The sequence below is a fragment of the Phytophthora infestans genome, genomic scaffold (genome assembly GCF_000142945.1).
Source record: "Phytophthora infestans T30-4 supercont1.23 genomic scaffold, whole genome shotgun sequence".
Classification (NCBI taxonomy): domain Eukaryota; phylum Oomycota; class Peronosporomycetes; order Peronosporales; family Peronosporaceae; genus Phytophthora; species Phytophthora infestans.
In genome coordinates this window covers 1,943,382-1,970,232 of record NW_003303736.1, presented here as the reverse complement: position 1 = coordinate 1,970,232, position 26,851 = coordinate 1,943,382, and the positions used below count along the sequence as shown (strand labels likewise).

Sequence of the window (26,851 nt, the reverse complement as noted above, 5' to 3'; positions counted from 1 at the left end):
TCTCTCAGGCCTTCTGGTGGACCCACATGTACAAGTAGGTCACCCGATACGTGAAGACATGTGAAACATGTCAGCGAGTCAAACCCGCAGGGCACGCTTCGGCTCCACTACAGAGCCTGCCCGTTCCTGCTGACTGTTGGAAGTCGATGAGTCTTGATTTCATCGTTGGGCTTACCGCCAACGGACACGGCAACACCGAAATTTTGGTGCTCGTGTATCGGCTGAGCAAGATGGTACAACTTGCTCCTGTTCCTGTCACTGTTACGGGCGAACAGACCGCAAGGTTGTTCGTTGATGGCGTGTTCCGCTATCACGGTCTCCCGGAGACGGATGTCTCGGACCGAGACCCGCGGTTCACGGCTGCGTTTTGGAAAACGCTGTTCCCTTTACTGGGGACTCGTCTGCAGATGTCCACTGCGGACCACCCGCAGACAGACGGCCAGACCGAGCGCGTCAATCGAGTGCTCGAGGACACTCTGCGCAATGTGTGCGCGACAGCACCACGTACGTGGTCGACGCAGCTTCCAGTTGTTGTGTTTGCGCTCAACAACGCGGTGCACGCGTCCACGGGGTTCACGCCGTTCTATTTGAGCGGTTTCCGTCACCCCAGAGTGCCTCTCAATCTTCGAGGAGACACTGACTCCTTTATTCTAAGTGGGGGGAGAGGCTCGGAAAGCCCTTTCCTCCCAGGTCTATTTAAAGTGGGGGACTTAGTGTTACTAGACACGAGGAACCTATCTCTTGACACTGTCAGCTCTGTCGGCAGCAACAAGCTGAAGCACCGCTTCATTGGACCATTCGCAGTCCTGGTCAGGCATGGTGCGTCGTACACCATCGACCTGCCTAAGTCAATGATGCCGCACCCGACGTTCTACATTGGGCGTCTTAAGCGGTACTATGATGCGCAGGGGGTTGCTGACTCGCAGGCTCATCTTGGCACAGCTCCTCGAAGCGAGGGCCGGTCACAGACGTTGACGAGGGCGTTGGAGCAGGTACCCAAGCCTCGGTCTGAACAGCAAGGCTGCGGTCATGATCGTACGCAGGAGGGGCCCCATACGAGCGGACCCCGGAGCCATACGCCGAGTACGTCGAGTACGTCGGGTACGCACCATACGCGTACGACTAGGAGTGCCCCTAATGTGGCTCCGGACGTGGCAGCAGAGCCTCGATACGTCGGATCATGTGGAACGACTCGTCAAAATCGGACGAAGAGGCCCGCCGGTCCACCCGCAGATGCAGGCTAGAGACCTCACGCTCCAACAGGTCCAGGCGGCCCGCAAGACGAGCGAGCTCGCCCTGATTCCCGGCCTGGGAGGAAGCATCCCCGCCAGTCCCAAGGCCAAGTGCAATCTCAAGCACGAGGACGCGCTGTCGAAGGCGGTCAACGGAGAAGCGCTCGGTCGAGCGTAGCGTTCGGGAGGCGCCGAGTATTCGTACTCGTACGAGGGCATGCTTGATCGGAATGGAGAAGTCCACTACCACGTGGAGCGGATTCTCCCGAAGCAACGGCGTCGCGGTAAGCGACAGCTCCTCGTGAAGTGAAGGGGTTATGCCCACTCCGAGAATTCGTGGGAGCCGATTGAAACAATCTGATTGACCGCCCGAAGGCTGGCGCAATCTGGGAACAGAAGCGGCGGTAGCTTCATAAGTAGTCCGGGGCTTCTTGCCCGAACGGGGTACGGACGTTGACGACCTCCCGTACCCGCGCTCATCATGAGCGCTAGAAGCCGCGCGCTTCAGAATGTCCCTTGGCAGCATGCGCTTGCTAACCAAGTGGGCGAACCGGACACGAAAATCACGCTGGACCAGGATGCGAGACATCAGCTGTTCTTCTTCTGGACCAGGGTACGTTCGAAGACGCCCTTAGAAGTGTGGCCACCAACAAGGCCACAAGGAGCGATGAGAATCTCCAGGAAGCCGTCAGCCCCAGAGCTCTCTTCGGGAGGCCAATACCCTCTTGAGTTGATGGCAACTCCATGGGTGATGGGTACCACCACCGGACCCCCACGCGCGCGCTGGGCAGCTTGGATGTCCTCCTGCTACGGGTCGAGGTCGTTAGTGATCTCCCGGGGCTTAGGAATATGTGGTGTTGGAAATCCCACGTGAACTCTAGCTACAGATGTAGTTAGGATGTTCCCACAACAATACGTCTACTAGGATAGTAAACGATCGTTCGGGCGGACCTGAAGACCCCAGTTCTGCCCTTGCACCGGGACAAACTGGACCTTGTAAACTACTTATATAGGCCAACCAGTAAAATAAGAACACGCTACTAGCACGAGCAAAGCTAGCAGGTGTTTTGAATCCTCGTGGTCCCAACAGCGGAAGGGTACCAGGCACGGGTAAGCCTTTTACGAGATCACCGAGTGTTCAACACTCGGCTGGAAGAAATAAAGGGGAGGCAATTAAAGCACTCCCAGTCGTGCAAATAGGCAACAATAAGCCGTCACGTAAAACCTCCCGATAATAATCGGCCAATACACAAAGTCTCTTGGGCCTTGCCGGGATGAACCCTCGCTACAGAGCTTCGAGTTCACCGACAGGCATAACACACTCAAACCTGACGCTTACCTTGAAGCCGGACGTCGCTCTGTGTGCTTGAGTGGGAAATTCTGTTCTGTATTTAAGCTTACCCTTTCGGGTCTATTCCTAATAAGAAGTCCTAATCAAGTATACAAATATCAAGTGAACAATGATCCGTTATGGATCTTCTTGCATGCCAAGCGTCGTCTGCACTGTCGCATGAGCATCTTTAACGGTCCGCGCCTTGTCCCAGACGGTTAACGTGTCTTCCAAAGGTCGCTGAGTATTCCGCGAACTCATCCCAACCGCCACTGAGAGTTCGTACCGTAGAAGGGTCGTTTTGTATAATTTTCTCCCAGTCCCCTGCAGATCTAATATCATCCCCCGCTTCAGTGACATTGGGCCGTATCGATTCATTTGAAAAAAGTGGGAGGGGACGCCGTCGAGTTCCTTTCCGCGTGGTGTCTGAGGACATCACTAGAGAGAGGGTTCATCCCCGAAACAACTCGGGCGGTGTCACGTCTTGGGGGGCGAGGGATAAATGACAAACACGGAAAAATCACTACACCACACCGTCCCCTGTCTCAATGGAAGCCACGGTCCTTGTTGCCGTTGTGACATTTCTTCATTCTTCAATTCACCATCTCGCCACCGTATGTCCAAGCGTCTGAATCGAGTCGTGTCCGACGCGTTTCAGCGTCTCAATCCTCGTAGACGTCGCGAACGTGAGCAGCTGGAGGTACGTAAGCCCATCCTTCTCTTGAATCATCGGTACCTTGCTCATCACCTCGTGTCACTCGACTTATTTCTCAGGAGGGCAAGACCGAGGGTTTGAACGCCTCTCAGTCTGCTGCACTTCCTTCGACAGCAGCGTCATCAACCGACACTCCGGCGCCCGCTACTCCTGACTCTTCACTCCCTGTGGTAGCTCCTGCAGCACTCCCCGTCGTCGCTGAATCCACGGAGATGGCTCCTGCTGCTCCTCCTGCCCCAGCTGGTGGTCCACCATCACTCACCGAAGATTCGCTGCGCGCCATGCTGGCTGAAAGTACGGAGGCATCGGTCGATCACATGATGACCTCGATAATCCCGTACTTGACTGCAATGGCTCGTCACCAAGTGCAGATCAGCGTTGTGCATCCTCTCCACGGCGATATACACACTCAGCGTCGTCTCGAGACTGCTGTTGGTTTCGATGAGGTCCTCGCTGCACGTTCTACGACGTTCTCCAGCATCTCAGCTAACTGTTGAGGTGTCCCGCGTGACTTCGTTTTCAGTGATCGCTCCGCGGTCGGCATTCATGTTTTCTTATTCTTAATCCACTTCCACAGCGTAATCATGTTCATGTTGTTCTTCAAATGCATATACAATTTGTTGTTGCAGTAACGTTCTTCGTCTGTTTTCACAGGCTGCATCGCCCTGTGGACAGTTCATACGTGATCAAGTCACGCTAGTCTTCGTCCGCCACTTGCGCCATCTGCAGCCGATTCTCGCTCTTCTTGGCTCGCAAATAGTCGTACAGCAGACCTCCACATGACAAGTTTGATGATGGTTCCCAAGTTGTATCTCCATAGCCCACCCACTTGACCTTGAACTCGCGTACAGCACGCTCCGTGCTCGTCGTTAGTGGTGTTCTGTCGTCGAGGATGGCCTCGACTTCATATTCACCGGCAACTTGATCTGGTTCCCAGCTGTCCTCAGGCAGTAGTTCCTCATCGAAGTCGAGTCTTGCTTCATTAGTCGCGTCAAGTACCAACCGAGTGTTCGGTCGACTGTTGAATTCGTTGACAGCCTTGAGTCTTGACACATGCACTACTGGGTAAAAGCGATACCCACTTCGATTAGGCAGTTCCAGCTCGTACGCAAACTCTTCCACCTTGCGCTTGATTTGAAAAGGTCCATGCCATCGGTGAGCTAATTTCTTCGTCAAGCCCGGTTTGACGCGTTCCATGTACAGCCACGCCCGGCTCCCAATCTCAAAAAGAGATCTCGGTGGAGCTTTTGCAGGATCTTCCATCTCTTCCGAAGCTTCTGGAGGGTCCGCCGAGTCTTCGTTTCCACTTGGTTGAGGTACAGCAGCTTTTTCCAGTCGACTCAGAGCATCATTATGCTTTTTTGCCCTTCGCTCCTTTTCTACAGCCTGATAATCCTTGGCCATAGTGAGGGCGACCTCATGTTGTCGATTGATCTCACGCCGCCACGCCAGTGCGTCTGACTGCTTGCCGAGTCCTCGTTTGAGTGATGACGACATTGCCCGCAACGTCGACTGCGCATCCCAACCATGAACGAGGTAGAACGGCGTTTCCTTCCTCGTAGTGTCTTGAGAAGTATTGATAGCAAATACTAGCTTCTCCGCGATTTCTTCCCAATCTTGCTGTAGAGGGTCTTCTGCGTACACCCGTACGGACCCCATTACTGACTTCACCGGACGTTCCTGCTGTCCATTAGCCTGTGGCCGATAGCTCAAAGTCGCTCTTGATCTTGACTGCATCATCTCTGCGAACGCTTGGAACACCTCGCTCATGAAGCGTGGGTCGCGGTCATGCCTTATTAATGATGGGGCTCCGAACCGCCGGTACACGCATTCTTCGAACACTTGGGCAACACTCAGTGCAGTCGTATCTGACATAGCCTTGGCAATAACGAATCCCGTGAACGAGCACTGAAATAGGAGCAACGCCGTGTTGCCCCTACGAGATTTCGGTAGTGGGATCACAAAATCCATCGAGACGATCTGGAAAGGTCGTTCGGCTAGCACGTTACCAGGTGAGTATCCACGAAGCTGTGGACGGCTTTTACTCGAGCTGCAATCTGGACATGACTTCACATGCTTCTCCACGTCAGCGTACAAGCCGATCCAATAATAATCGGACTTAACGCGTTGGAACGTTCTCACCACACCTTGATGTCCTCCTTCCAGCGAGTCGTGACAATTCTGCAAGATCTCTTGAATCATCGTTGTTGGTACCACAAGCCGCAGCTTGGTCTCCTCTTGCCAACCGTGGTCGTACCGACGATTCAATCCAAGATAGTGAAGCACGCCGTCTTCAGACAATACGAACCGGTCAGCATACGTCCAGGCATCTCGAGCTTCTTTGTAACTCAGCTCTTGTGCTTGGCCCTGAAGCACCTTCTTGATGTTAAACCACTTCTGTTCCTCGTCTTGTGCCACTAGTATCCGTCTGCGTCGCTCCCGCTGTATCGCTACCGGGTCAACATCTTCCGCATCGGGAAATGCCGCTGGTACAGTCTTGTGAGGATGGTCTGGCAAATCCTGGCCGATTGAATCTTCGGTGGACGTCTCTCGTCGTTCTTCTTGCTCTTCTTGAGCTTTTAAGACATCCTCCGAGTGTTCATCTGCAAACCTGACGCGTTTCTTGGCTTTCGTCTGTCGCCGAGTCATCACTGCTATATTACCATGATCGCACTTCGGTGAGCTGTAATCAACCACGAAATTTTCGAAAGTTTTCCACTTTGAAGACTCGCTGCCTGACAGTACATGTACTTGACGCTCTGCTCCTTGTGACGAAACATCTACGGAGTCTTCATCCGGCTCGTAGATCATTTCCTGGATGCGGTTCAGCGATGCCAATTCCGACTTGCGAGGTTCAGCCAAGATTACTCGACTGACCTTCGATTCCAGCGCTTCAGTGGCTAACGAATCCGCGGCCGCGTTGTATTCTCGTACAACGTGAAGATATTTAACTGATCGAAGCTTGGCCGTGAGTTCCTTGTGAGTATTCAGCAGCGCTAGCAAAGTTTCCTTCCTGCATGCGATCACCCCTAGTGATTGTTGAATCGCGAGCCTTGAGTCACCAACGATGACTAAATCCTCGGCACCGTGCGCAATAGCAGCCTTGACACCGTTAATCATACCTTTATACTCTGTCTCATTCACCGTGGTAGCCGAGAGGTAAGCGTTTGCAGCAATCACTACCTTCCACTCAGGAAGGCTCCACAGCACCCATGAACAACTCCCGTAGCCACCGTACTTCTCTGTCTTCGCTGATCCGTCAAAAGACATGACGAATCCGCTGTAATTACGGGAAAGCCTGGCGTACAGCAACGCGGGGTCCATTCGAATAGTCGGGGAACCCTTGTTTGGAGGCGCCACCGGCGCGAGCGAGTCTTCCAGGTCAACGAAGCTCGTGATGCTTGACTGCAGTAGCTGCGCAAAGGCGACATCCTTCTCCTTCACGCGCTGCACCTTAAGGTGCCACTGCGATAGCAGCACTGCGAACTGGACCGCGCGTCCGAAGAGAGACTTCGACTTATGCACCCACTCTAACGTCGAGAATCGTGTATAGACATGTAGCGTCTTTCCTGCCAGCTGGACGTAACAGATCTTCAACAGCAGAAGTAACGCCAAAACTTCCTTCTCAGCTGGATGGTAGTTCATCTCGGCTTCCTTAAGCACCCGACCGAGGAACCGTACGGGGTGTAACTTGCCTTCATGTTCTTGCATTAGCGTAGTGCTCAACGCCAATTCATTCGCAAAGAGCATGACGTGAACTTCTTTCGACCGATCGAAGTGCCTGAGGATGGGTGAATGTGAAACACTCGTCTTCAATCTTTCGAAGGAATGACGTGCCACAGAAAGGCCACCTTCAACGACAAAGTCTTCATCCTTGAGCTGGTACAGCGCCGTAGACCGCGAAGTCTTGAATGAAGCGGCTGTAGTAATTAACCGCTCCAAGAAACGACTGCATGCCCTTCTTGCTCGTTGGAAACGAAAGCACGGTGATGGCCGCAAGCTTCTTGGGGTCAGCTCTGATACCTTCTGGCGAAATTTTATGCGACAGAAAGTCCACCTTGGGTTGGCAAAATATGCTCTTGGTGAAGCTAATGCTGATCCGACACTGTGCGAATCTTGCTAGCAATCGGTCCAGCGTCGCCAGGCAGCTGTCGAAATCCTCGCCACCGAAGCAAATGTCATCCACAAACGACCGTCGACCAAATACAGGTACCAGCGATGATTCGTCTGGCTCCCCGTTCGTAAACATGTCAGCGACGGGGCTGTTGACGAGTTGTAGTACAGGGTCGGTTTCTACCGGTGCTTCGCGGTCTGCCGCGAACTTCGTTTGAAACGAACTCTCGGCGCTTGGCCCACGACGTTCCTTGGCCTGTTCTTCAGCTAAACGCATCCTCTCCGAGTATTCAAAACAACCTCCTTTAGGCTGAACGAACCCCCAGAGTGCGTTGTCAATCATACGCTGATAGATCATCGGCGCGTTCTTTAGCCCGAAGGGCATGCGTAACCACTCGAAATGTCCGAGTGCGCAGACGAACGCCGATACTTTACGCGCTCGTAAGGTCATCATGACCGCCCAGAAGCCGCTTGCTGCATCTAGCGAGCAGAACCATAGGTAGCGCTCGAGATCTGTTAACAGGTCGTCGACTAGCGGCATTGCGTACTCCATGATCGCGGTGATAGCATTCACCATCTTGTAATCAATGCAGAGCCGGATGTCCAGCCCGTTCTTTTTCATCACAATCACGATCGGCGATGCCCATGGACTGTCTGAAAAGACGATCAGTCCTGCACGCAATAAAGCGCGCAGCAGCTCGTACAGCTTGCCGAGAAATCGCAGCGGCACGCGTCGGGCACGCTGTTTAATTGGGGCGTGCCCCTGTGTGTCGATATCGCATACCGCTCCGTAGGCTGGCGGCGGCAGTGCGTTACCACTAGCAATCAGGATGTGCTCGTGGTTCTTTAGCGTCGCGACTAGACGTTCTCGGCGTTCAGTCGACAGCTCAGGATCAGCAACATTAGGCGCAGTGTAGTCAATTGTCGTGTTGATCTCTTCGGTCAGGTCCGGCAGGAATGCCAGCTCCTTCGCGTAGTCGTCCAGGCCAATGTTGTTAGCTGGGTGTTCGTAGAAATCATTTCTCGTATCCTCCGTTGCTTCATTTCCCTCGGTTATTAACACTCGAGCAACCGAGATGTATGTTCCGTCCAACGCCGCTACAGATTCTTCCCTTGACTCAACATTGGCATCCGCTTTGATTTCAACAGTCGGTACTTTGTCCATCTCCTTCCCATCCTGGTTTCCCATCTCTGGGCCACCTGCCGAGTCGTCGTTCGCAATATTGAATGCGTGGGCCGCCGACATATTGGGTTGTTGACTTTTGTTCCGCTCCTCGTTCTGCCGCTGTCTTGACATTTCGGAATTCGCACCAATCTTGCAATGAATACTCGGTGCCGTACTCAACACCTTCTGCGCGATGCTTGTATCCTCTGGATCAACCACCGGTGGCTCGTTCGCAGATTTGGCGACACACAAGGCCGGGACAGCTTCGTCAAAACGGGTGACTCCATTCAATCCAGTGCCGTGACTTGTCGCTTCCGTGGTCACCCCTGACTGGACACTAACACTCGTTGGCGTTTGTACCACGTTTACCGGCCTCAGTAGTTCGTGTGTACGTACTACCGAGGCTTCGTTCGCGTTATTGCCTCCGCCATGGGTTGTCGTGTACGTGTCCAAAGGTTTTGCGGAAGGCTGACCGTCGGCCGAATCCCCGGCTGTCACCCCAGACGCCAGACAGGCTTCCACTTGTTCACGTTCTTCCAGGATCAGTGCCCAGCGCTCTGCACATGTCAGACGATCACTAGAACCCACTAGCGAGTCTTCTAGAGGTCGTGGTAGCACTCCACTGGGTTCTGGGTAGTCTGGTCGATCAACTGCCGAAGGCTGAGTGGCAAGCCATTGTTCGTAGATTTCGCATTCACGCTGAAAGAGCTCGCGGTCTCTACAACCTTCGTAGGCCAACACTTGCCAGTCTTGGTACTTCTTGGACTCCAGACGCACAAAGCCGTCACCTCGTGGCAAATCCCCATCTGGAATCCACATCGCGATCGAGTCGTGTGCTGGTAGGTACACAGTTCGATCAGACACGTTGGTCAATCGAATGCTCTGAGGCCGTCCACGTCGAAACCTCGTCACTGACGGGATTAGCTTGTTCGTTCGACGAACCCACAGTACGTGTTCTTCCAGCCCGACTTGACGCTTCGCTAGTCGATATTCTCGCCACTCGTGCGCTTGAATGTCCAACCGCTCGGGTGGCCCGGCGTTAACATGGAAGCCGTATTCTTCGCTGTCGATCATGTTCTTGGTCTTTATCAGCGGGATTTGGACTTCGTGCGGTAATTGCGCCGCGCCGTGGAACAGGTCCAACCGGATCCCAGCTGGGATCATAAAGTCGGTCCCGAGTACCACGTCGACGCCTGCACTATGCGCCATTACCCACATCTCAAACTCGTACACCATCTCCCATCCGAGCGTAATCTTGACGCACGCTCGTCGCGTCGTAGACACCTTGCCTTCGTTGATTCCTTGAATATCAATGCGGCGTTTGTGATCAGGTACATCTCGGAGTCGCAACTTCTTGGCAAAGGCGTCAGTGATCACACTAACGTTCGCTCCTGTGTCGAGGAGGATCCTCGTTCGCTGGTCGTTCACAGCGCCTTGCACCAGAGCTCTCATTCTGATCCGTCGGTCGAATTTCTTGGCCGACCACCACCCCTGTCTCTCGCCAGGGTTCAACTTCATAATCTTGGAGTGACCCTTGGGCTCGTCTCGCGCTGCACTCGAAACCAAGCCGAGTGAACCCTCGCTGGTGCCCTCATCAGCATCAGCACACACCACTCTCTCTCCAACACCTCCACCGAGGATTCTACTCCTCTCCTTTTCATTTTCCGTCGCGCTCACACTTGTTACGTAATTATCAGGCCATTCACTCTGCCCCATGAAAGCAAAGATACATTCTGCTTCCATTGAAGGCTCGGTTAACTGTGGCAGCCCGATAGGGACCAACCCAGTTGTAGTTGGCGGGCTGCCTAGTTTAAATGACGTTCTTGAACGACGGCCTTGAGCTCTGGCGGGAGTTCCTCCTTCGTGCCTTTGGTGCGCACAAATTTGGCAAGGTCTTTGAAGTTGCGGAAAAGTTCGCATTGTCCAGCATCGTGGAGTTGTTTGCAGAACTTGCATCGCTTGTTACAGTAGTGGGCGGAGTGACTCATGCCACCGCACACCGCGCATGGTCCGTACTGTGGGCGTCGGTTGTCGCGGTTGAAGTCACGTCGACCGCGTTAGTCCTGATTGAACCCACGGTCACCACCTCGGCGATCTTGATTGAAGCCATTCTCGCGATCAGGCATGTTTCCACGCGGTTGACGGTTGTCTGAACGTGCGTAGGTGCCTTCAGCAGCTGCACGACGCTCATTTTCGTTAGCCGCGGCGAGGTATCGGTCGTTTTCGTCCAATGAGAAATCACCGTCCGTATTATCAGGCTGAAAGTCGTTGTACTCATCTTGGACATCGTCGTAAGCGTTCGGATCTTCGTTTGAATACTCGGTGCCTCCCTGAGCAGCTTCACGACCTTCTAATTCAGCTAGTAGGTCGTCCAGCGTGGCTTCAATGAGTGTCACTCTTGGTTTGATGCGGTTGTCATCGCGGCGACGGTCATCACGCCGGTTGTTGCGGGCGTACCCATCGTCGCGTCGCGTATCACGACTCTTGGAGTATCGGTACTCACTGTCACGCTTGGCCATTCTCTCCTTGCCCTTGAGAACATCTTCGATGATCTCTTCGAGCTCGTGAATGTCGGCGACTCGAGCGTGGTAGAGACTCTCCGCTAGCTTGTCATCGTCGCATGTTGCCAGGAATTGCTGTACGTGTTCTTTCGCGTCGCGACCACTCTTCTCAAAGTGTAGACGGGCGGTCCGAGCGTAGCCATTCAGCCTGTTTATGTAGTCGCACAGATGTTCATTACGTTCCCGCTTGGCGGAGTAGTAGCGCGACAGTGCCGTCTGCGTGAACTGCGAGCAGTAGTAGCGGATGAACGCATCGCTCAACAGCTTCCACTTGCGCTTCGTCTTCTTCGGAAGTTGACGGAACCAATGAATGGCTCCGCCCCGGAGACTTATCTCAAATGGAATGCACCATTTGTCAGCATCTGTGTGCACTCCAGTCATTTCGTTGACGAGCCCACGGAGCCACTGCATACAGTTCTCGCTCTTGTTGCGAGAGCCTGAGAACGGCGTGATGCGATCCAGCGGTCGGTGCGAAGCCATTTCAATCCTCGGTGTCGGGTCTACGTCGTTCAGCGTCGCTAGCTCATTCATCTGACGCATCAACTCGAGTTGAGGATCTTCCTCGTCGAATGTACGCACCAAAATGTCATCATCACTGGACGAACCATCGCTGTCGACTTGACGACGTCCGGCCCCACCTTTGGGGGCTCGCGCACCGCCTCGGCGACCGAACGAACCCTCGTTACTTGCGTAAATACGTTGCATACGGCTATCCGAACGTGGCGTAACCATGTGCGAGTCTTGAAAGTACGGTGAAGCTTCGGTAGTGCCAAAGGCACCACGCTCAGCTCCACGCTTGGTTGGAGGAGTACGAACGAGTCGTTGGGGCGTCGGCGGCAGTGGAATCTTAGACGGATCTTCATCTTGAATCATCGGTCGACTCACAGGCTGCTTTCCGGCATTGATGCCAACAGCGCCAAACGCCTTCCGAAGCTTCTTCTTCCATTTCTGGAGAGCAGCTCCGGCTTCATGTGGACTCCAATCCTGGAGCGACATCGTCGATGGGTACGTCTCGTTCTCGAACCCCAGCGACAACAGTAGCGAAACTGAATCCTCGGCAACTTGACTAGTCGAAACCGAGTTGACTGGGTATTGAAAGTTCCTGCGCAAGCGCAGGCCAGTCGGCTTTTTTCTGGGGGATGGGCTTGAACAGCTGCATCCACTCATCATGCTGCATCAGCGCTTGTACGCGGTCGAAAACGCGCTTGGCGGCTGGTGTATCACCGTTGATAGGTGGGCGAGGTGCCTTCAGCAGTGCTGAATGCTTTGCACTCGCCACCGAAGGTTTAAAACCCTCGGTCCCATCGTCGTAACCATCATAGGCCGGTTCCGGTCCCGCAACATCATCGAGCTCGTCGGCGAGGTTCCTCGAAAGGGACCTGGTCGCTTCGCTCAGCCCCGATGATAGCGTGGCCGTCTCCGGCGTCGCTGCGCCTGGCTCTGGAGCCGGCGTCTTATCTTCGTAATCTTTATAATCGTGGGCGTCAGGACCGATGTCCGCTTCGTCGTCGAAGCTCACTGAAAGCTCGGTGGCGGCTGCAAAGCGCGCAGCCGGGCTTGAACTCTCGTTGCGATCCCCGCCAGACTTGGCAGGCGTAACTGGTACCGTCGGTTGTCCTTTCGCCATGTTTCTTGTCTTTTTCTTGTTCTTCTATTCTTGGTAGCTCGTAAACTGGAAGGCCATACAAACAGTTCACAATGGTCACAATCTGTTCCCGGGTCGCGGCACCAGTTGTGGTGTTGGAAATCCCACGTGAACTCTAGCTACAGATGTAGTTAGGATGTTCCCACAACAATACGTCTACTAGGATAGTAAACGATCGTTCGGGCGGACCTGAAGACCCCAGTTCTGCCCTTGCACCGGGACAAACTGGACCTTGTAAACTACTTATATAGGCCAACCAGTAAAATAAGAACACGCTACTAGCACGAGCAAAGCTAGCAGGTGTTTTGAATCCTCGTGGTCCCAACAGCGGAAGGGTACCCGGCACGGGTAAGTCTTTTACGAGATCACCGAGTGTTCAACACTCGGCTGGAAGAAATAAAAGGGAGGCAATTCAAGCACTCCCAGTCGTGCAAATAGGCAACAATAAGCCGTCACGTAAAACCTCCCGATAATAATCGGCCAATACACAAAGTCTCTTGGCCTTGCCAGATGAACCCTCGCTACAGAGCTTCGAGCTCACCGACAGGCATAACACACTCAAACAAGCTTGACCTGACGCTTACCTTGAAGCCGGACGTCGCTCTGTGTGCTTGAGTGGAAATTCTGTTCTGTATTTAAGCTTACCCTTTCGGGTCTATTCCTAATAAGAAGTCCTAATCAAGTATACAAATATCAAGTGAACAATGATCCGTTATGGATCTTCTTGCATGCCAAGCGTCGTCTGCACTGTCGCATGAGCATCTTTAACGGTCCGCGCCTTGTCCCAGACGGTTAACGTGTCTTCCAAAGGTCGCTGAGTATTCCGCGAACTCATCCCAACCGCCACTGAGAGTTCGTACCGTAGATGGTCCGCTGAATGCGAATCCGGCCAGTCCATTATTAATAATAAGGACAGCCTGGATTCAGTGACATAGGGCCGTATCCGATATTTGTTGAAAACTCGGAGGTGACGCCGTCGAGTCCCTTGCACCTTGGCGTCTCCGTACATCACTCGACCGAGGGTTCGTCGCTTGAACAACTGGGGCGGTGTCACGTCTTTGTCGACGGGTGATAATCCGCAACCACGGAGAAATCACTACACCACAAATAGCACCCTTTTCCTCTTCGTCCTCTTCATCTGAGGAGCAGAGGTTTCGATTGGAGTACCCAGTCTCCTTCTCCTCGCGGAGTGGAGATTTCGAAGCCGTACGCTTCTTAGAGGGCTTGGCGCCTTATGGCTTAGCGACCTATGTAAGCGCAAGACCCTCGGCAAGCCAGAGATGTTTGCGAGGTTTCTCTTCCTTGTCGTCGCCAGCTTTGGGAGGGCCCTTAGCCTTGACGGTCCGGCTCTCAGAGCGCACAGACGTCCTGGGACTGTGATCACTGTGATCACTAGCAAACGACTGCACGCTGTCGTCCTTGTTGTCGCTGGGCACTGGGCTGTGTCCTCCCGCAGAGCCACAGCAGCATCGTGAGTGCTCCCGGACTCGGCTTCGTCGTCACTGCCCGAGTCGAACTCACTTTCAGCAAACTAGGGGTTTGGACGGTTGTCCGGGGAGGCCGAGGGTGACGGACTGCGGCGCTTGCTCGCACGCTTGCCCGCAGCCGCGTCACCAGCTGAGCCGATCGCCTCGGAGGCCACCTTAGTAGCCTCCTGGAGTGCCGAGCCTTTGCCGTGAGGCTTAGAGCTCTTGGCTTGCGCTTTCCGGCAGCAGCAACTTAGCTTAAATTGGTCACTTAGCTCACTATAGGCAAAGCGGTCCTGTGAACTGCCGTTCACTGATAGTTTGTATACTCTCGGAAGATAACTTTCTCTGCGCGAGGTGTTGTGTGACCCCGTCACACAGGGAATATCTTGCGAAGGTTAATCGTAAAAGTCTCAAACAACATTCGCAATATCCTTATCTATCCACATGGTTTTAAATCGAAATGGGTATTTTTTTTAAATGGACTTGTGGGAAACAAAGGAGCCATCTGTATATATTTCTGGCGTGATTCCCACCAACAGTCCTGTCGCTCCTACTACTCTGGATAAAATCAAGAGAGCTTCATCTCAATGTCAAATCTTGATTCGTAAATACCGTGCGCCACACTATAGACACTTTTTGCAGTAGTATCGAAAGTTAGGTAATTTGAAAATAGCACTCTAAAGAGTGCTTAAGATTACTACTACTACTCATTGAATACGGTACAGTAGTATCGAAAGTTAGGTAATTTGAAAATAGCACTCTAAAGAGTGCTTAAGATTACTACTACTACTCATTGAATACAGTACAACATGGTAGTAGTATGACTGCTACTAATAACAAATTGATATACACGCCTTCACTTTAGTAGCATCTCGTATTCCTCCCTTCCAATCTTTTGATATGTCACCGCTCCCAGTTCTGATATCCAAATTCAAAACGTATTGATTAGGGTATTAGATCTAATATGGAAGGGTGTTTTTTTTCAAATGTCGGTGCAAGAATCATTTTTAACCTTAACATATCGACAGGGGGGCCGAATATGGCATTTTTATTTAGTAGCTACCACGATGAGCAATACATTATCTGATGTCGATCGTGCGCAGCAACAAACAAATAATGTGCATGTGCAGAACGAGGAAATAAATAACTCAATTATGATTCCATGATGGTTGGCATCCAGTCTATTAGCATGGTGTGCTGGGAGCTAGCTCAGGCTATCTAAAGTGCTGGCATCCCAGTACGAACGGTTTTCTCTCAGGAACAGAATCGTTTCTAGAGTAAGAGGTAGCAATCCGTGCCTCTGCTGCCCAAACGTGACTCAAGCAACGCTGAAGAAGCGCTCCACGACATTCGATGTCGAAGGATTGCTCTTCAGCTGGTCGTACTTGCCACCGTCTTCAGCAATACGACGGCGCTTCCTCAGACGCTCTACAAACGAAGCCTCTTCTTCCTCCGAATCGTCCTCCGAGTCTTCACGCACGGCTTGGAAAGGTACGAGAGCTGCTTTTTCCGCACGGGTTAGACGGTGTTGGTTGCCTTTAAGCACACGAGCACACCCAGACTCAAAGTCTGGGCTGTGAACAATGTTTGCTCGAGGTCCTATGGAGCGAAATGTTACCATGGCGTTAGTTAAGTTCAAGCCCTTGTTAAATACTCGTGCCTTACCGATAAATCGTGCATACTCCGGCTTCGCAGCAATGAGTGCGTCGAACCACTCGCGCACGTCCAGCAAATCGGCATCTCGTCCTTGGAGCGCTTTGGCGACCGATTCGACGTCTCTCAACTCTTGATAGAGTGCTCGCAGCCGCCTGTTCGCCGCTGGCGCCGGCAGCAACTCCATGATATCGTCGTCCTCGACGTCGAGGAACTCGAGGGGCTTTAGGTAGCGCTTGAGCATCTGGAACGTAGAGCTCCAACGCGTGTCCTGCCGAATAACGGGGCGGAGTGGAGTCTTCAGCCTAAAAATATGAGGATACAGTTTTGGTCAGACATATCTTAGCTCTACACAACCGGTACATAATTAAGCTTACCTCGGCTTTGCAGGTTGTTTAAGCGACCGTAGCTTCACCATCAGCGTTTGTACAACAGCCAGGTCGTCTTCATGCACCGCCAGACCATCTTGAACTGCGAGGTTCAATCTATGACTAGCGCAGCCCACAAGGGGCACCCCCATCGATGTTGCAAGTCGTTCTCGTCGCGGCACGGGCGGAAGAAAAGAGCCAGAAATTTTGCTGTTGTTGTAGGCTGGTCGGGAGGGTCGAGTAGGGCGAACCATCGTGGTCAGAAGACGTGGGTAGTCAAGCTTGTTGGAGTAGTGAAAATTGAGTAGTGAAAACAAATAAGAGCTCGCCGAAAGCTGTTCAGACGTACGACAGCCACCAAGTATAGAATCGTAGTAAGAAGTCGATGGATGGCTGGCGTAAAAAATAATGCTAAACAGGCACTTTCATAAATTCTGATCTTGTACATTGCATCGAAATAAATAATGACATTTTTTTTGCCTTCTCCAGAAATACATAACATTTGTAAATAATGTTATTGACAATTTCATTTTCGGAGGCCCTGCATATCGAAATTAACAGGGTATTAGATAGTGATGATTTCAGAAGTGGGAGCGGATCTGTTCCTACATGATGTAGGAGAACAGGGAAAAAGAGATGTAGGCTACATCACACTGTAAAGTTGCACTACTATCCCCATCCTCTAGTTCTACCCATAACAGAATCAACGATTGACCCTAGTGCTTCAACTTTTGTGCCGTTTTGTCTTGTCATTTTCCAAAGTGTCGTACTTAAGACGATGTAGTGTCCAGCCACGCTGTACAGTAAGTACATCCAACACGGATATCTTGCGTTTGAATGCACTTAACCAATCAGCAGCTAGTGTCCTCACCTCATTTCCAGTGTTGCCAGCTGCCAGTCTGTCTTTGGCTTCTCGTCGTAATTCCCTAAACTTCTTATGTTTGTATAGCTGCGTCCAGTGGTTGGCCACCAACTTGAGTTCAAGATTTTGAGATAATTCCGGTAGGAATTTCACGTTCCAGTTACTGTCCAGTACCAAGTTCATTGCGACGTTGTAGTCCTCGTCGGCGTCGTCAAAGAGCGACAGTAAACTGCGTAGATCTCCACGAAGCACATGCGCTTCAAGTGCCTCGCGCGAGCTTACAGGTGCGAATTTCACAGCGATATCACACGCGCGTAAAGCATGTTGCGTAGCGGCCACGTCGTGTTCAGATTTGACCACACGTCGAGACAGCGAAGAGCATAAGTACAGCCCAGTCCGCACGTGTTCCGGGACCGATAATGGACGTGATACTGCGGCGATATGATCTTTACTTGCGGTGTGTGCTACAGTGTCGTCATCACCGCGGAGAGCGTCGTTCTCGGTAGTCGACGATCGCCATGTTACCATCGAAAACGCCCAGGACGAGGCCGAGTATACCAGTGCTAGTTGCACCAGATTCGCAATCACCAAGCCTGCTAGAACGTATTTATACGCATGATATCTTGTCTTTTTCTTCTTCAACTTCCTTCTTGTTTCTGGATGTGTTGGGGTGTCAATGCCACAGCCAAATCTCTTCCGGAAGGCAGCATCTGCCTGTTTATAGCGCTGTTCCCACTTGTATTTATCCTCACTCGACCCCCACCACCTTGAGTAGTCGTCTAAGTCCTCTTCTTCTTCTTCACTTTCCGTTGTATTCGTCTGTTCTTCTTGCAAGGAATCAAGCGCGCCAGCATCATCTCCTTCTCTGACTTCCTTCTCGTCGTCCTCTGACGGCGTATAGTCGCTATCTTCTTCGTCATCCGAGTCCGAAAAATCCACAAGATGGAATGCAGCTAAATTCCCTCGCTTTGAAGACCTTGAAGGGTGTTCTAGAGCTTCTTCAAGCTGCTCAGTGTCGCTTGACATCGCTGTATTTGTCTCAAAATGCTGATACTCTGCAGCCAGCTGCTGTTGTTTGAGATCTAGCGATGTGTTGAAGACGGAAGGGGTGCGGCGATGCCAAGCGACTCCTGTGTTGGGTCGGTAGTGTGGCCTACTGCCACGGGTGGGGGCGCTCGGGATTGCAAGCATGCGTCTGTTGTCGAAATACGTTTCTCGGTTGTGACTTGCTTCCACATGCGACACGACGAACGACTTAAGCCAATCCAAACAGTGGAAAAGCTTGATTTTAGCCAATCATGAGAGAATAAGACAAGTCGCCTGTTCATTTCACTTTTTTTTCGGAAATCGGTAGTTGGTGCGAGTGGCGGTCGAGAGTGCAGCGATGACGCGTGGCAACCAGCGAGACACGGACCGTGCGGTGAGTACAGATAGATAGTTTTGCCTTTTACCTGTATTTTGATGTGCTGCATGCTTACTTTGGCCGGGAACTGATGGATTTAATGATTGGTTTCCACCTTCGCTGTTCTGCGTATAGCGTGCCCAGGCGCGTCAGGCCAAAAATGCCAAGTCTACCAGCCAGGGAAACCCTCTTGCTAAACGGGAGGCTGATGCCAAGGCACTACAGGAGAAGATTGCACGCAAGGCTGCTATGAAGGCTGAGGGAGGCGACGCTAACGCAAACGCCAACGGCGGCAAGAACGGCAAGCAACAGAAAAAGAAATAGAAACCTTAGACGCGCCTGGAATAGAAACCAATTGATTTGATACAAGGCCGGGGACCGTGACTGTCACTCTTACTATAGAAGAGTTTTGCTGGGTTTTGGAGCAAAAGTTGCTACGTATTCAAAGTTAAAGAAACAAGGGCAAGACGAATAAAGCTTCGTTTTTACTCCAGCATGGTTCGAAAGTCATCGAGGTTTATACGACCGTCTCGGTCGGCGTCTGCGCATGAGATGAGTATGTCGAGATCCTCCTCAGTAAGAGAACCGTAGCCCAGCCGCTCGAACACGTAGCGCAGCATTTCACGCGATATAAAGCCTGTCTCTTCCGGGTCGTAGGCCTTGAAAGCTTCCGCTACCGGATCGAAATTCTTGACCTCGTTTGGTAGTAGCAGTGCATGTAAATACTCTTCTGAGAGCTCGCTTTCTTCGCTGAGCAGAAGTCGTACGTCCTTGAGACTCATGTTGTCGTAGAAGATGCCAAGTCTTGAGCGCAGGTTGTCTAGCGTCACGCGTCCCTTCTTCTCGACGTCGAGGAACTGGAACGCCATGTGGATCTGCTCTGGAGTCACAAGCACTCCACCAAATTCCTGCGTAGCAAAGTCAGACCTATATTTGGGCCATTAATGTAGCGAAAGGCGCACATTTTGAGGTACTTCTGTTGCCAAAGTCTGCGAGCCCCGTCGTGATGGGCTCTGAGTCACACTTGTCTTCCGAGCCGAATTCGGTGGGGACGCTCCTGTCTGCATATTTATCACGACCTCAAATGATTAAATGCAAGAGCAGTTAGTCACAATTCATCTATTTTTACAGCACCAAAATTGCTTTGGAGAATGGTTTCTTGAGAACCTTTTTTACCAATGCATGCTAACACATTTTGTAAGCGGGTAATTTCCCCTTTATAAAGGGGAGATTGCTAATCGGTATACTTTGGAGGGGAACTCTAAATTTTGGCCTATGAGCATCAGGAATCGCATCATCGGCTCATTCGATAAGATGGACCCGGCAGCTTACGATGAGGACGCGTACCGCGCCGAGCTACTGCATCAAATGCGAGCGAGCGAGACGATGGTGTACCAAGCAGTCTTCGCCCCGGAGCAGATCACGGGCGGACAAACTATGCTGGTGGCAGCCACGAGCTGGGGACTTGTCCACGTCTATCAACTCGATCAGGTCATGAAACCAGCATACTGGGATCAAGTGGGTCGTGGCGAGTACGTTCATTTGCGGAAAATACCTCATTAGGAAACTAGCATGAGTACATGTTTTGTCTTTTGAACTCATTTAACTATTTTGCTGCAGAGCGACCGCATTCCCAGGACCCAATCTATCATTCCGGGCTCACCCGACCCAAATTTACTCGCTCCGCTTTGCTGGCGACGACCTCAACCCGTTGTTAATAAGGTGCGTGTCCACCAACTAAATGTAGCCATGTCAATACGTCCTCAAAATACGTATTTGCTTGTCGACAGTGGAGGAGATCAGGACTTTCGGGTGTGGAGATGGAAGGATATCCTTGCAGCATTGGAAGACCCCATTAAGACCCAGAAGTTGACACCGGTTCATATCGACCACTTAAAGCGCAGAACATTAGGTTTCAGAGGTGCACTCCTCCCAGCGTCTGAGGTCAATGATGTCGCAGTGAACAAGACAACGGGTCACTTATTCCTGGCCGGAGGAGACAGTATGGCTCATGAGTGGGACGTGACCACGCAACAATTCACTCGTCACTTCGAAGGCCACGAGGATTATTTGCATGCAGTGCGTCATCTCCAGCACTCCCAGGAGCTCGTAACAGGCTCCGAGGACGGCACACTTGGCATTTGGGATGTGCGCCAAGAGAGAAAAGTGGAATTCTTACGTCCTCAACCGGCCACACAGTCGGAGTCTGCGTCACCGTCTCTGTGGGTGGGTGCAGTAGCACACGATGACTCGGAGATGTGGCTGGCTTGTGGAGGTGGGAACAAACGGTCGGCTGGCGGCTTCCTGGGTATGTGGCATCTGCCCTCCCGTGTACCAGTGCACTACACCAAGACAACGAGCGATGTCCATGACGTCGTTTTCCACCATATGGAGCTCCTAAGTGTGGGCAACGACCCCAGTCTGAAGAAGTGGAACCGCAGCTCTGGCCAACTCCTGGCTGCTGCCCGATCGACGCTGAGATCCTGTCATTTCTGTGTGGTCGACCACGCTACCGACGTGATCGCAGTGGGAGGTTTGGCCCCTTCTATCGACATCTGCACGATGCCTGGAGTTGTGAGCTTTTCTTTGGTAGTTGACGACGAGAGTCATCACTAAAATTGATGAAGGACGTATTTCTAAACTCAGTTTTGCTCTATTTCACGACATATTCTAGGTCACAAGTCGTATTTTTTGATCACACGTTTCATCAGTTCGTTCGATTGCAATGGACGGCACCACTTTTATGAAGTTCGGGGCCAGACCTTTGTATAACCCACGAACCCCTTCCTCTTGGACGATAGTTCGAAGGCCACCAAGCGTGCTGGTGTACTCCGTGGCATCTCCACGCATCGCACTCAGCTGGAATCGACGACGAAGGATATCCATCGGGTAAGCAGCTGTCTGGCCACAGGCACCAGCAAGAGCTCCACACGCCAATAGATACATGGTGTCAGGCTCCGTGTTCTCGTTACGTGGTACTGTGGTACGTAGGGTCACGAAAACAGTAAAGTTGAGGCCTACATAGGGTGCAATACCACAAATTGTTGGCAACACACCTCTGTAGACACCACGCAAGCCTTCCGTTCGCACTACACTTGACAGCACGTTGAAAACGCCAGTGTGCGCGGTGTTGGCTAGTCCTCCTTGCACAGTCAATCGCGCACGAGCCGCATCTAGTGGGTATGTGATACAAACCGACACAACGCCAGCGATAGCGCCACCGAAGAGCTTTTGTAGTGGGCTAAGTGTCTCGGCACCTTCGGAAATGAGGAGTGGCTTGAGCTTCTCGAAGGCTGCGAACTGGATGGCTACATACGGGAACACGCGGACACAGTTGGCGCCATTGCCCCTAAAATAGCCACTGAGACCTTCCCCTGCGTGGATCTGACGCAGAGATTGCCCGACACTGCGGTATTTGACTGGAGCGCCGGCGTCAGGACCATTTCTTTTAATGTAGTCTTGCACCTGGAACAGGATCTTCAGTCTCTCCAACGGAGCCACAGAGGTGCGAGATGCGCAGCCGGCAACTGAAATAATTATGCAAGAGGTTAGAAGACTTAAGCGGAGTGCAATAAAGAGGGATTGTGTAGACATACTGCCGCCACAGACGAGGTTCTGCGCATCCTTCTTGTCCATTGCGTGCTGCCGCGAGGCGATTGGTGAGTGATGACGACGCATGTAACGGTCGCCATTTCGCATCGAGTTTGGGAGGTCTATGCCGCACATCTTACAGTCTCTACGTCCTCACACGTCGCAGCTTTAAAGGAGTGATGGTCTTATTGTATCTTGTGCTCCTTGTGAACAGAGACATGCGAACTTCAGCTTGTCAGTGGACGGTATATCGCGCCTAAAATATGAAAAAATGGAGCTACATTACGCTGCCATCTACTACGTAGTATTACATGTAATACGCCTGGCGCTTTATTTCATCTGGAAAAACAAATTGGAGGCGCATTTCACAGGACTATTTAGGTAGCTTATTGTCCGTGTATATCCGTAGCAAACGTTGAAGATATCACAAGCAGCGAGTAACATTTGTTATTCCGCTGATATTTTGAGTCCGAAAAGCGCTCTTTGGTCACCGCGCGGATAAAAAAAATGTCAAAAGGTTGTATTTTTTAACGAAACATTCATCATGTAGGCGCGGTTTGTAAGCGGGTCCGTCTTCTTCCCCTTAAAGCAAAAAAGTTACCCCGCAAAGACTCGCCATCACGAACAATGTTCACATCGACGGTGACTTCCTTTCCAGCCCCAACCAGTTCTTCTAGATCTTGCTCTTTAACTGCGAGATGAGGAGACCAGCAGCAAACGCAATGACAACGGTACCGATCGAGTACACTTGGCACTTCGGGGGCACGGGACAGCCATGGTACACTGACCCATAGCCGCACGCCGGGTGCACTGGGATCGTGGCTTGAAGCTTCTTCTTAAGGTCCTTCACCGCCGTGCCCGGTTGCGCCACCTTGTGGCCACACTCGATGAACGCGCCCTCAATAGCCTCCACGGTCTTCAAAATATGATCCAGACGACGCGTACTTGGGCCCATGTGGCCAATACGGAAGTATTCCGTCTTAATGGCCTTGTGGAGCCCTCCAGCGAGTGACACACCACGCTTCACGACCTTCGGAAGGAAGTCGGCAGCGCCCACACCGGCCGGATAACGCACACACGTCAACGTGTTGGCGCCACAGTCGTCTGCAGTCACCAGAGAACAGCCCAGTGTCTTCATAGCGTCTTTAAGAGCATCTCCAATGAGTTGGTGCTCTTTAAAGCGTTGTTCCATGCCGCCATTTTCGAGCATAATGTCCATCGCCTCGTTAAGTGCGAATAAGTGATTCACGGACGGAGTAGCAAAGTAACTGGGCTGACGAGCCTCGTAGTTCTTCATAATAGGCAGCCAGTTACGCCAGTCCACGTAGTATTTGACAGTCGACGTGTTCTTCTCAAAGAGCTGTAGAGCACGAGGACGGACGACCAGGAGACTGAGACCGGCAGGGACGCCGAAGCACTTTTGAGAGCCCGTGAGCACCACGTCCAGGTCCCATTGCTTCATACGAGTCTCCTCGCCACCAGTGGCACACACGCCGTCCACTACAATGACAGCATCCGGTTGGAGACGACGAATCGCTGCCGCAAACTCCTTCACGTGGGCACGAACACCAGTAGACGTGTCCACGTGCGTGATTGTCACCACTTTGAAGCTCTTGCCGCTTGTTAACGCACTCTCCAGCTCTGCAATTGAAGGTTGGGAGCCAAGCTGCACGTTAAAATTCAGTAGTTAGCGTTTGTATATACGATATGAAGGTGTGTTGCGTTACCTTGCTAAGGAGGTGGGTGGCTTTGGCACCGTAGCGCTCAAGACACTCGGCCAGATTGTCGCCGAAGTAGCCTGTAGCATACCACTTAGATATCGGGTAGGTTATTTACATTTGTGTAGCTTTTAGCAGTACCGTTGTTGACAATAAGCACATCGTCGCCCTTGTTAATGAGGTTAGCGCCCACCATGTCCCATCCGAGTGTACCGGAACCTGCCACGATGAGCGGCTGGCCGTCTGCGGCCAGGAGGACCTTGCGCATCTTCTCCAGACACTGGCCGAAGACTTCGATCACTGTCTTGTCCACGTGCGAGATGCCTTCCATGGCGAACTGCTTGAGCACACGAGGCTCAAATTCGATGGGACCTGGGTTCATGCACAGCACCTTCTTGGTCATGTTGAGAAGGAGGAAAAGTTGATAAAGAAGAGGAGAGCGTCGCTTGCGTTCTGCGCCGTCGATCTACGAGTGACGGATCGATTGACATTTTTGTCCAAATGTTTTCTTTCTTTCCTCCTAAACTGACTACAGTTTAGACAGGCCTATAATATTTTAAAGGTTTTTTGCTCAGCTAAAAGATTCATGACATTATTATTTCGTACAGGATGTGCAATTTAAAAATTGGATTAGTATTGACACGCACCGACGGAAGACGATTCAGAATTGAATTGTGGCGGAAAGATACGCAATTTTTGAAGAGCTTTCACTTCGCGTAGGATCTGCAAATACCCCAGCACCAAATTTAATGGAAAGCGGATCTTTTGATTGTATTGAAGAAAATGGCTTGATGTCTACAGAATTACTCCTTCATCTTAGCCCGCCAGCTTGTCCGCGAGCGCCTGGGCAGTCGTCGCTTGAGTTCTCGACCACTGTGCAAGGGTTTGGGACGCCGCAGCTCGAACGCGCGCACTCTCCGCCTGAGCTCGCGCTGCCTCCATTAGAGCTATAGCAGCTTCAGCTTCTGCTGCCTCTGCCTGAGCTTTCGCAGTTTCAGCCAGAGTCCGAGCTGCCTCCAATGCAGTCGCAGATCCTAACGGGCTCATCGTGCTCATCACTTTGAAAGTAGCTGCTGTAGTTGCTGTCAAATTGGGAAATGAACTTGTATCTTACATTAATATTTTCTGAAGCCTCGTCCCTTATGATAATGGGGGCGATTGAATGTGACACTCGTAATAATGGGAGCCAAAGTAGGCACAAGTTGGCCTGCTCCAGTTTTAACCGCTTCATCACACTGCCGATGCCCAACAGACCTCGGAAGGAATCCTTTCAAGATGTGCCAGCCAGGAACTTCAAGCCACCCCCAAGGCTGCACGTTAATTGTCGCACCCTGGCTCACTTCGGTGCACCTTGCAGAACTTTTGAGACCTTTCTGGGTAGAGCTACTGCAACAAAAACGTCAAGAAGTTCCTCGGTGACTACCGTTCCAGAATTGATTTTAACCCCAACAAGAAAGATTTAAGGACAAAAAAGGACAATAAGCTGATGACCTTAGTTTTAGTATGCTCCTGTGAATTTATATATAAATGTATCCCTGAATTAGCCCACTAGCAGCTCTTCGCTAAGTTGCTGCATGAGCCGCTGTGACGCAAGGTGTCTGGAATGACTCCCCGAAGAGTGTTTTGTTCTTTTAATTATAATTATATAACACTTTATACTCCGCGCCAGCCACAACCTTAACTCGATCAATTTTTAACGTCAGAAACTGCTGTTTAGATATGTCAGAGCTTTGATTGGTAGAAATACGGGAGGCGCTGCAATTTGCAATCCATCACATGGTCAGCATACAACGAAATAATTTGGTGTAGGATAATGCGTCCTAAGACACGTCCTAAACTGTCCTATTTGTCCTAAATTTTACAGGGAGATTTTGGAGATGTGTCCTAAAAAGCGACTAATCCTTCGTTACAGAATATTATAATTTGTGTCCTCCAGATTTTCCTAAACCTCAAATAATAACTTTTTCCGGACTATCTGCGTAAATTTACGTAAGAGTTACTTAAAACTCACATTGGCTTTACTTATTGTCCTGGGGCACACCAACCATTTCTGAAAGCATCATGGACCATCGCGGCTACTCCTTCTGCAGCTAGGGCGCTCGTCTATCTGGCCTCTGCTGCCACCTGCGGAAGCAATGTCTTGTCCGCTCTGCTCACGAGCGCGAACGTTCAACAGTGCGGCACGGACCACTGAGATCCCGGACCAGGCCACAATTGACAAGATGTGCGCCTCGACTGCCTGCAACACCCTGCTCGCTGACGTGAAGGCCATGAACCTGGAGGAGTGCCAACTGCCGGTCGGTGTCAGTTCCAACCTGAAGGCCGACCTGGTAGTCTACGTGCCGTCCAACTGCCCATCGACGTCGGCTCCCAGCCCGGACTCGCCTGCCACAAACGCACCTGTTGTCGACACCCCGACGACGCCAGACAACTTGACGAACCAGGCCGAGCACACCGCCGCGCTAACCAAGACCCCCATCGCTTGCTAACCGCGTCTTCGGATCGACTTGCAGCCAAGTAGCCCTTGCGAGTACTTTGCTGCTTTTTAAGCCCCCCCCCCTTTGTCGTCACGTTCTGATTATTAACCGTCGTTTGCTGTGCATGTTGAAGTCGCTCAACCGCTATTAGCGGCTATTATTACCTTCAATGACTATCATCCTTTGAAACACTTTAAAAATATTGTCACACACGTTGTAGTAGAGAAGTTTTGTTGAGGTGCTTTTCGCGCACAACAAAGAGTCGGCTGCTCTTGGAGAGAGGGGCGTTAAGATGATTATTGTTTCTAGCTAGGCCAGTTGAGGATGTTTTGAGGACAGTACATGTTGGGCTTGGTGTTGTCCTAATAGGACAGTGGTCTGAGTTGCAGTCTGTCCTAATAGGACAGCTGAGTGTCCAGTTGTCGAGTGTTCTATTAGGACACGCGGACCCTGGCTTGTTTCGTCCTAAAACTCATTGTGTTGTCCTAAATATCGGTTTTTTTATGAGCCGAATTGCTAGTTTTTATCCCAGGTTTTAGGACAATAGGAC

General features: G+C 51.6%; 5 protein-coding genes and 1 pseudogene across 5 annotated transcripts; 2 read left to right on the top strand and 4 right to left on the bottom strand.

Annotated features, from left to right (window-relative positions):
• Nucleotides 1-18,980: 18,980 nt before the first annotated feature.
• PITG_11477 (uncharacterized protein) lies at nt 18,981-19,585 on the bottom strand (the record flags this gene model as incomplete). The annotated part of the gene is made up of 1 exon (XM_002901005.1): nt 18,981-19,585. One exon carries the CDS (start codon nt 19,382-19,384, stop codon nt 19,001-19,003), a length of 384 nt encoding a protein of 127 aa, XP_002901051.1.
• A 244-nt stretch (nt 19,586-19,829) lies between these two features.
• On the top strand, nt 19,830-21,156 carry PITG_11476 (uncharacterized protein; the record flags this gene model as incomplete). The annotated part of the gene is made up of 3 exons (XM_002901004.1): nt 19,830-20,047; nt 20,136-20,237; nt 20,306-21,156. 3 exons carry the CDS (start codon nt 19,830-19,832, stop codon nt 21,129-21,131), a joined length of 1,146 nt encoding a protein of 381 aa, XP_002901050.1.
• Nucleotides 21,157-21,185: 29 nt separating this feature from the next.
• On the bottom strand, nt 21,186-22,151 carry PITG_11475 (Mitochondrial Carrier (MC) Family; the record flags this gene model as incomplete). Its single annotated transcript, XM_002901003.1, has 2 exons — nt 21,186-22,042; nt 22,112-22,151. The coding sequence occupies 2 exons, from the start codon at nt 22,149-22,151 to the stop codon at nt 21,186-21,188; spliced, it is 897 nt and encodes a 298-aa protein (XP_002901049.1).
• A 451-nt stretch (nt 22,152-22,602) lies between these two features.
• PITG_11474 (uncharacterized protein) lies at nt 22,603-24,288 on the bottom strand (the record flags this gene model as incomplete). The annotated part of the gene is made up of 3 exons (XM_002901002.1): nt 22,603-23,772; nt 23,834-23,904; nt 23,966-24,288. 3 exons carry the CDS (start codon nt 24,225-24,227, stop codon nt 22,780-22,782), a joined length of 1,326 nt encoding a protein of 441 aa, XP_002901048.1.
• Nucleotides 24,289-24,640: 352 nt separating this feature from the next.
• On the bottom strand, nt 24,641-24,880 carry PITG_11473 (uncharacterized protein; the record flags this gene model as incomplete). The annotated part of the gene is made up of 1 exon (XM_002901001.1): nt 24,641-24,880. The coding sequence occupies one exon, from the start codon at nt 24,878-24,880 to the stop codon at nt 24,641-24,643; it is 240 nt and encodes a 79-aa protein (XP_002901047.1).
• Nucleotides 24,881-25,949: 1,069 nt separating this feature from the next.
• On the top strand, nt 25,950-26,307 carry PITG_22937 (annotated as a pseudogene; the record flags this gene model as incomplete).
• Nucleotides 26,308-26,851: the final 544 nt, after the last annotated feature.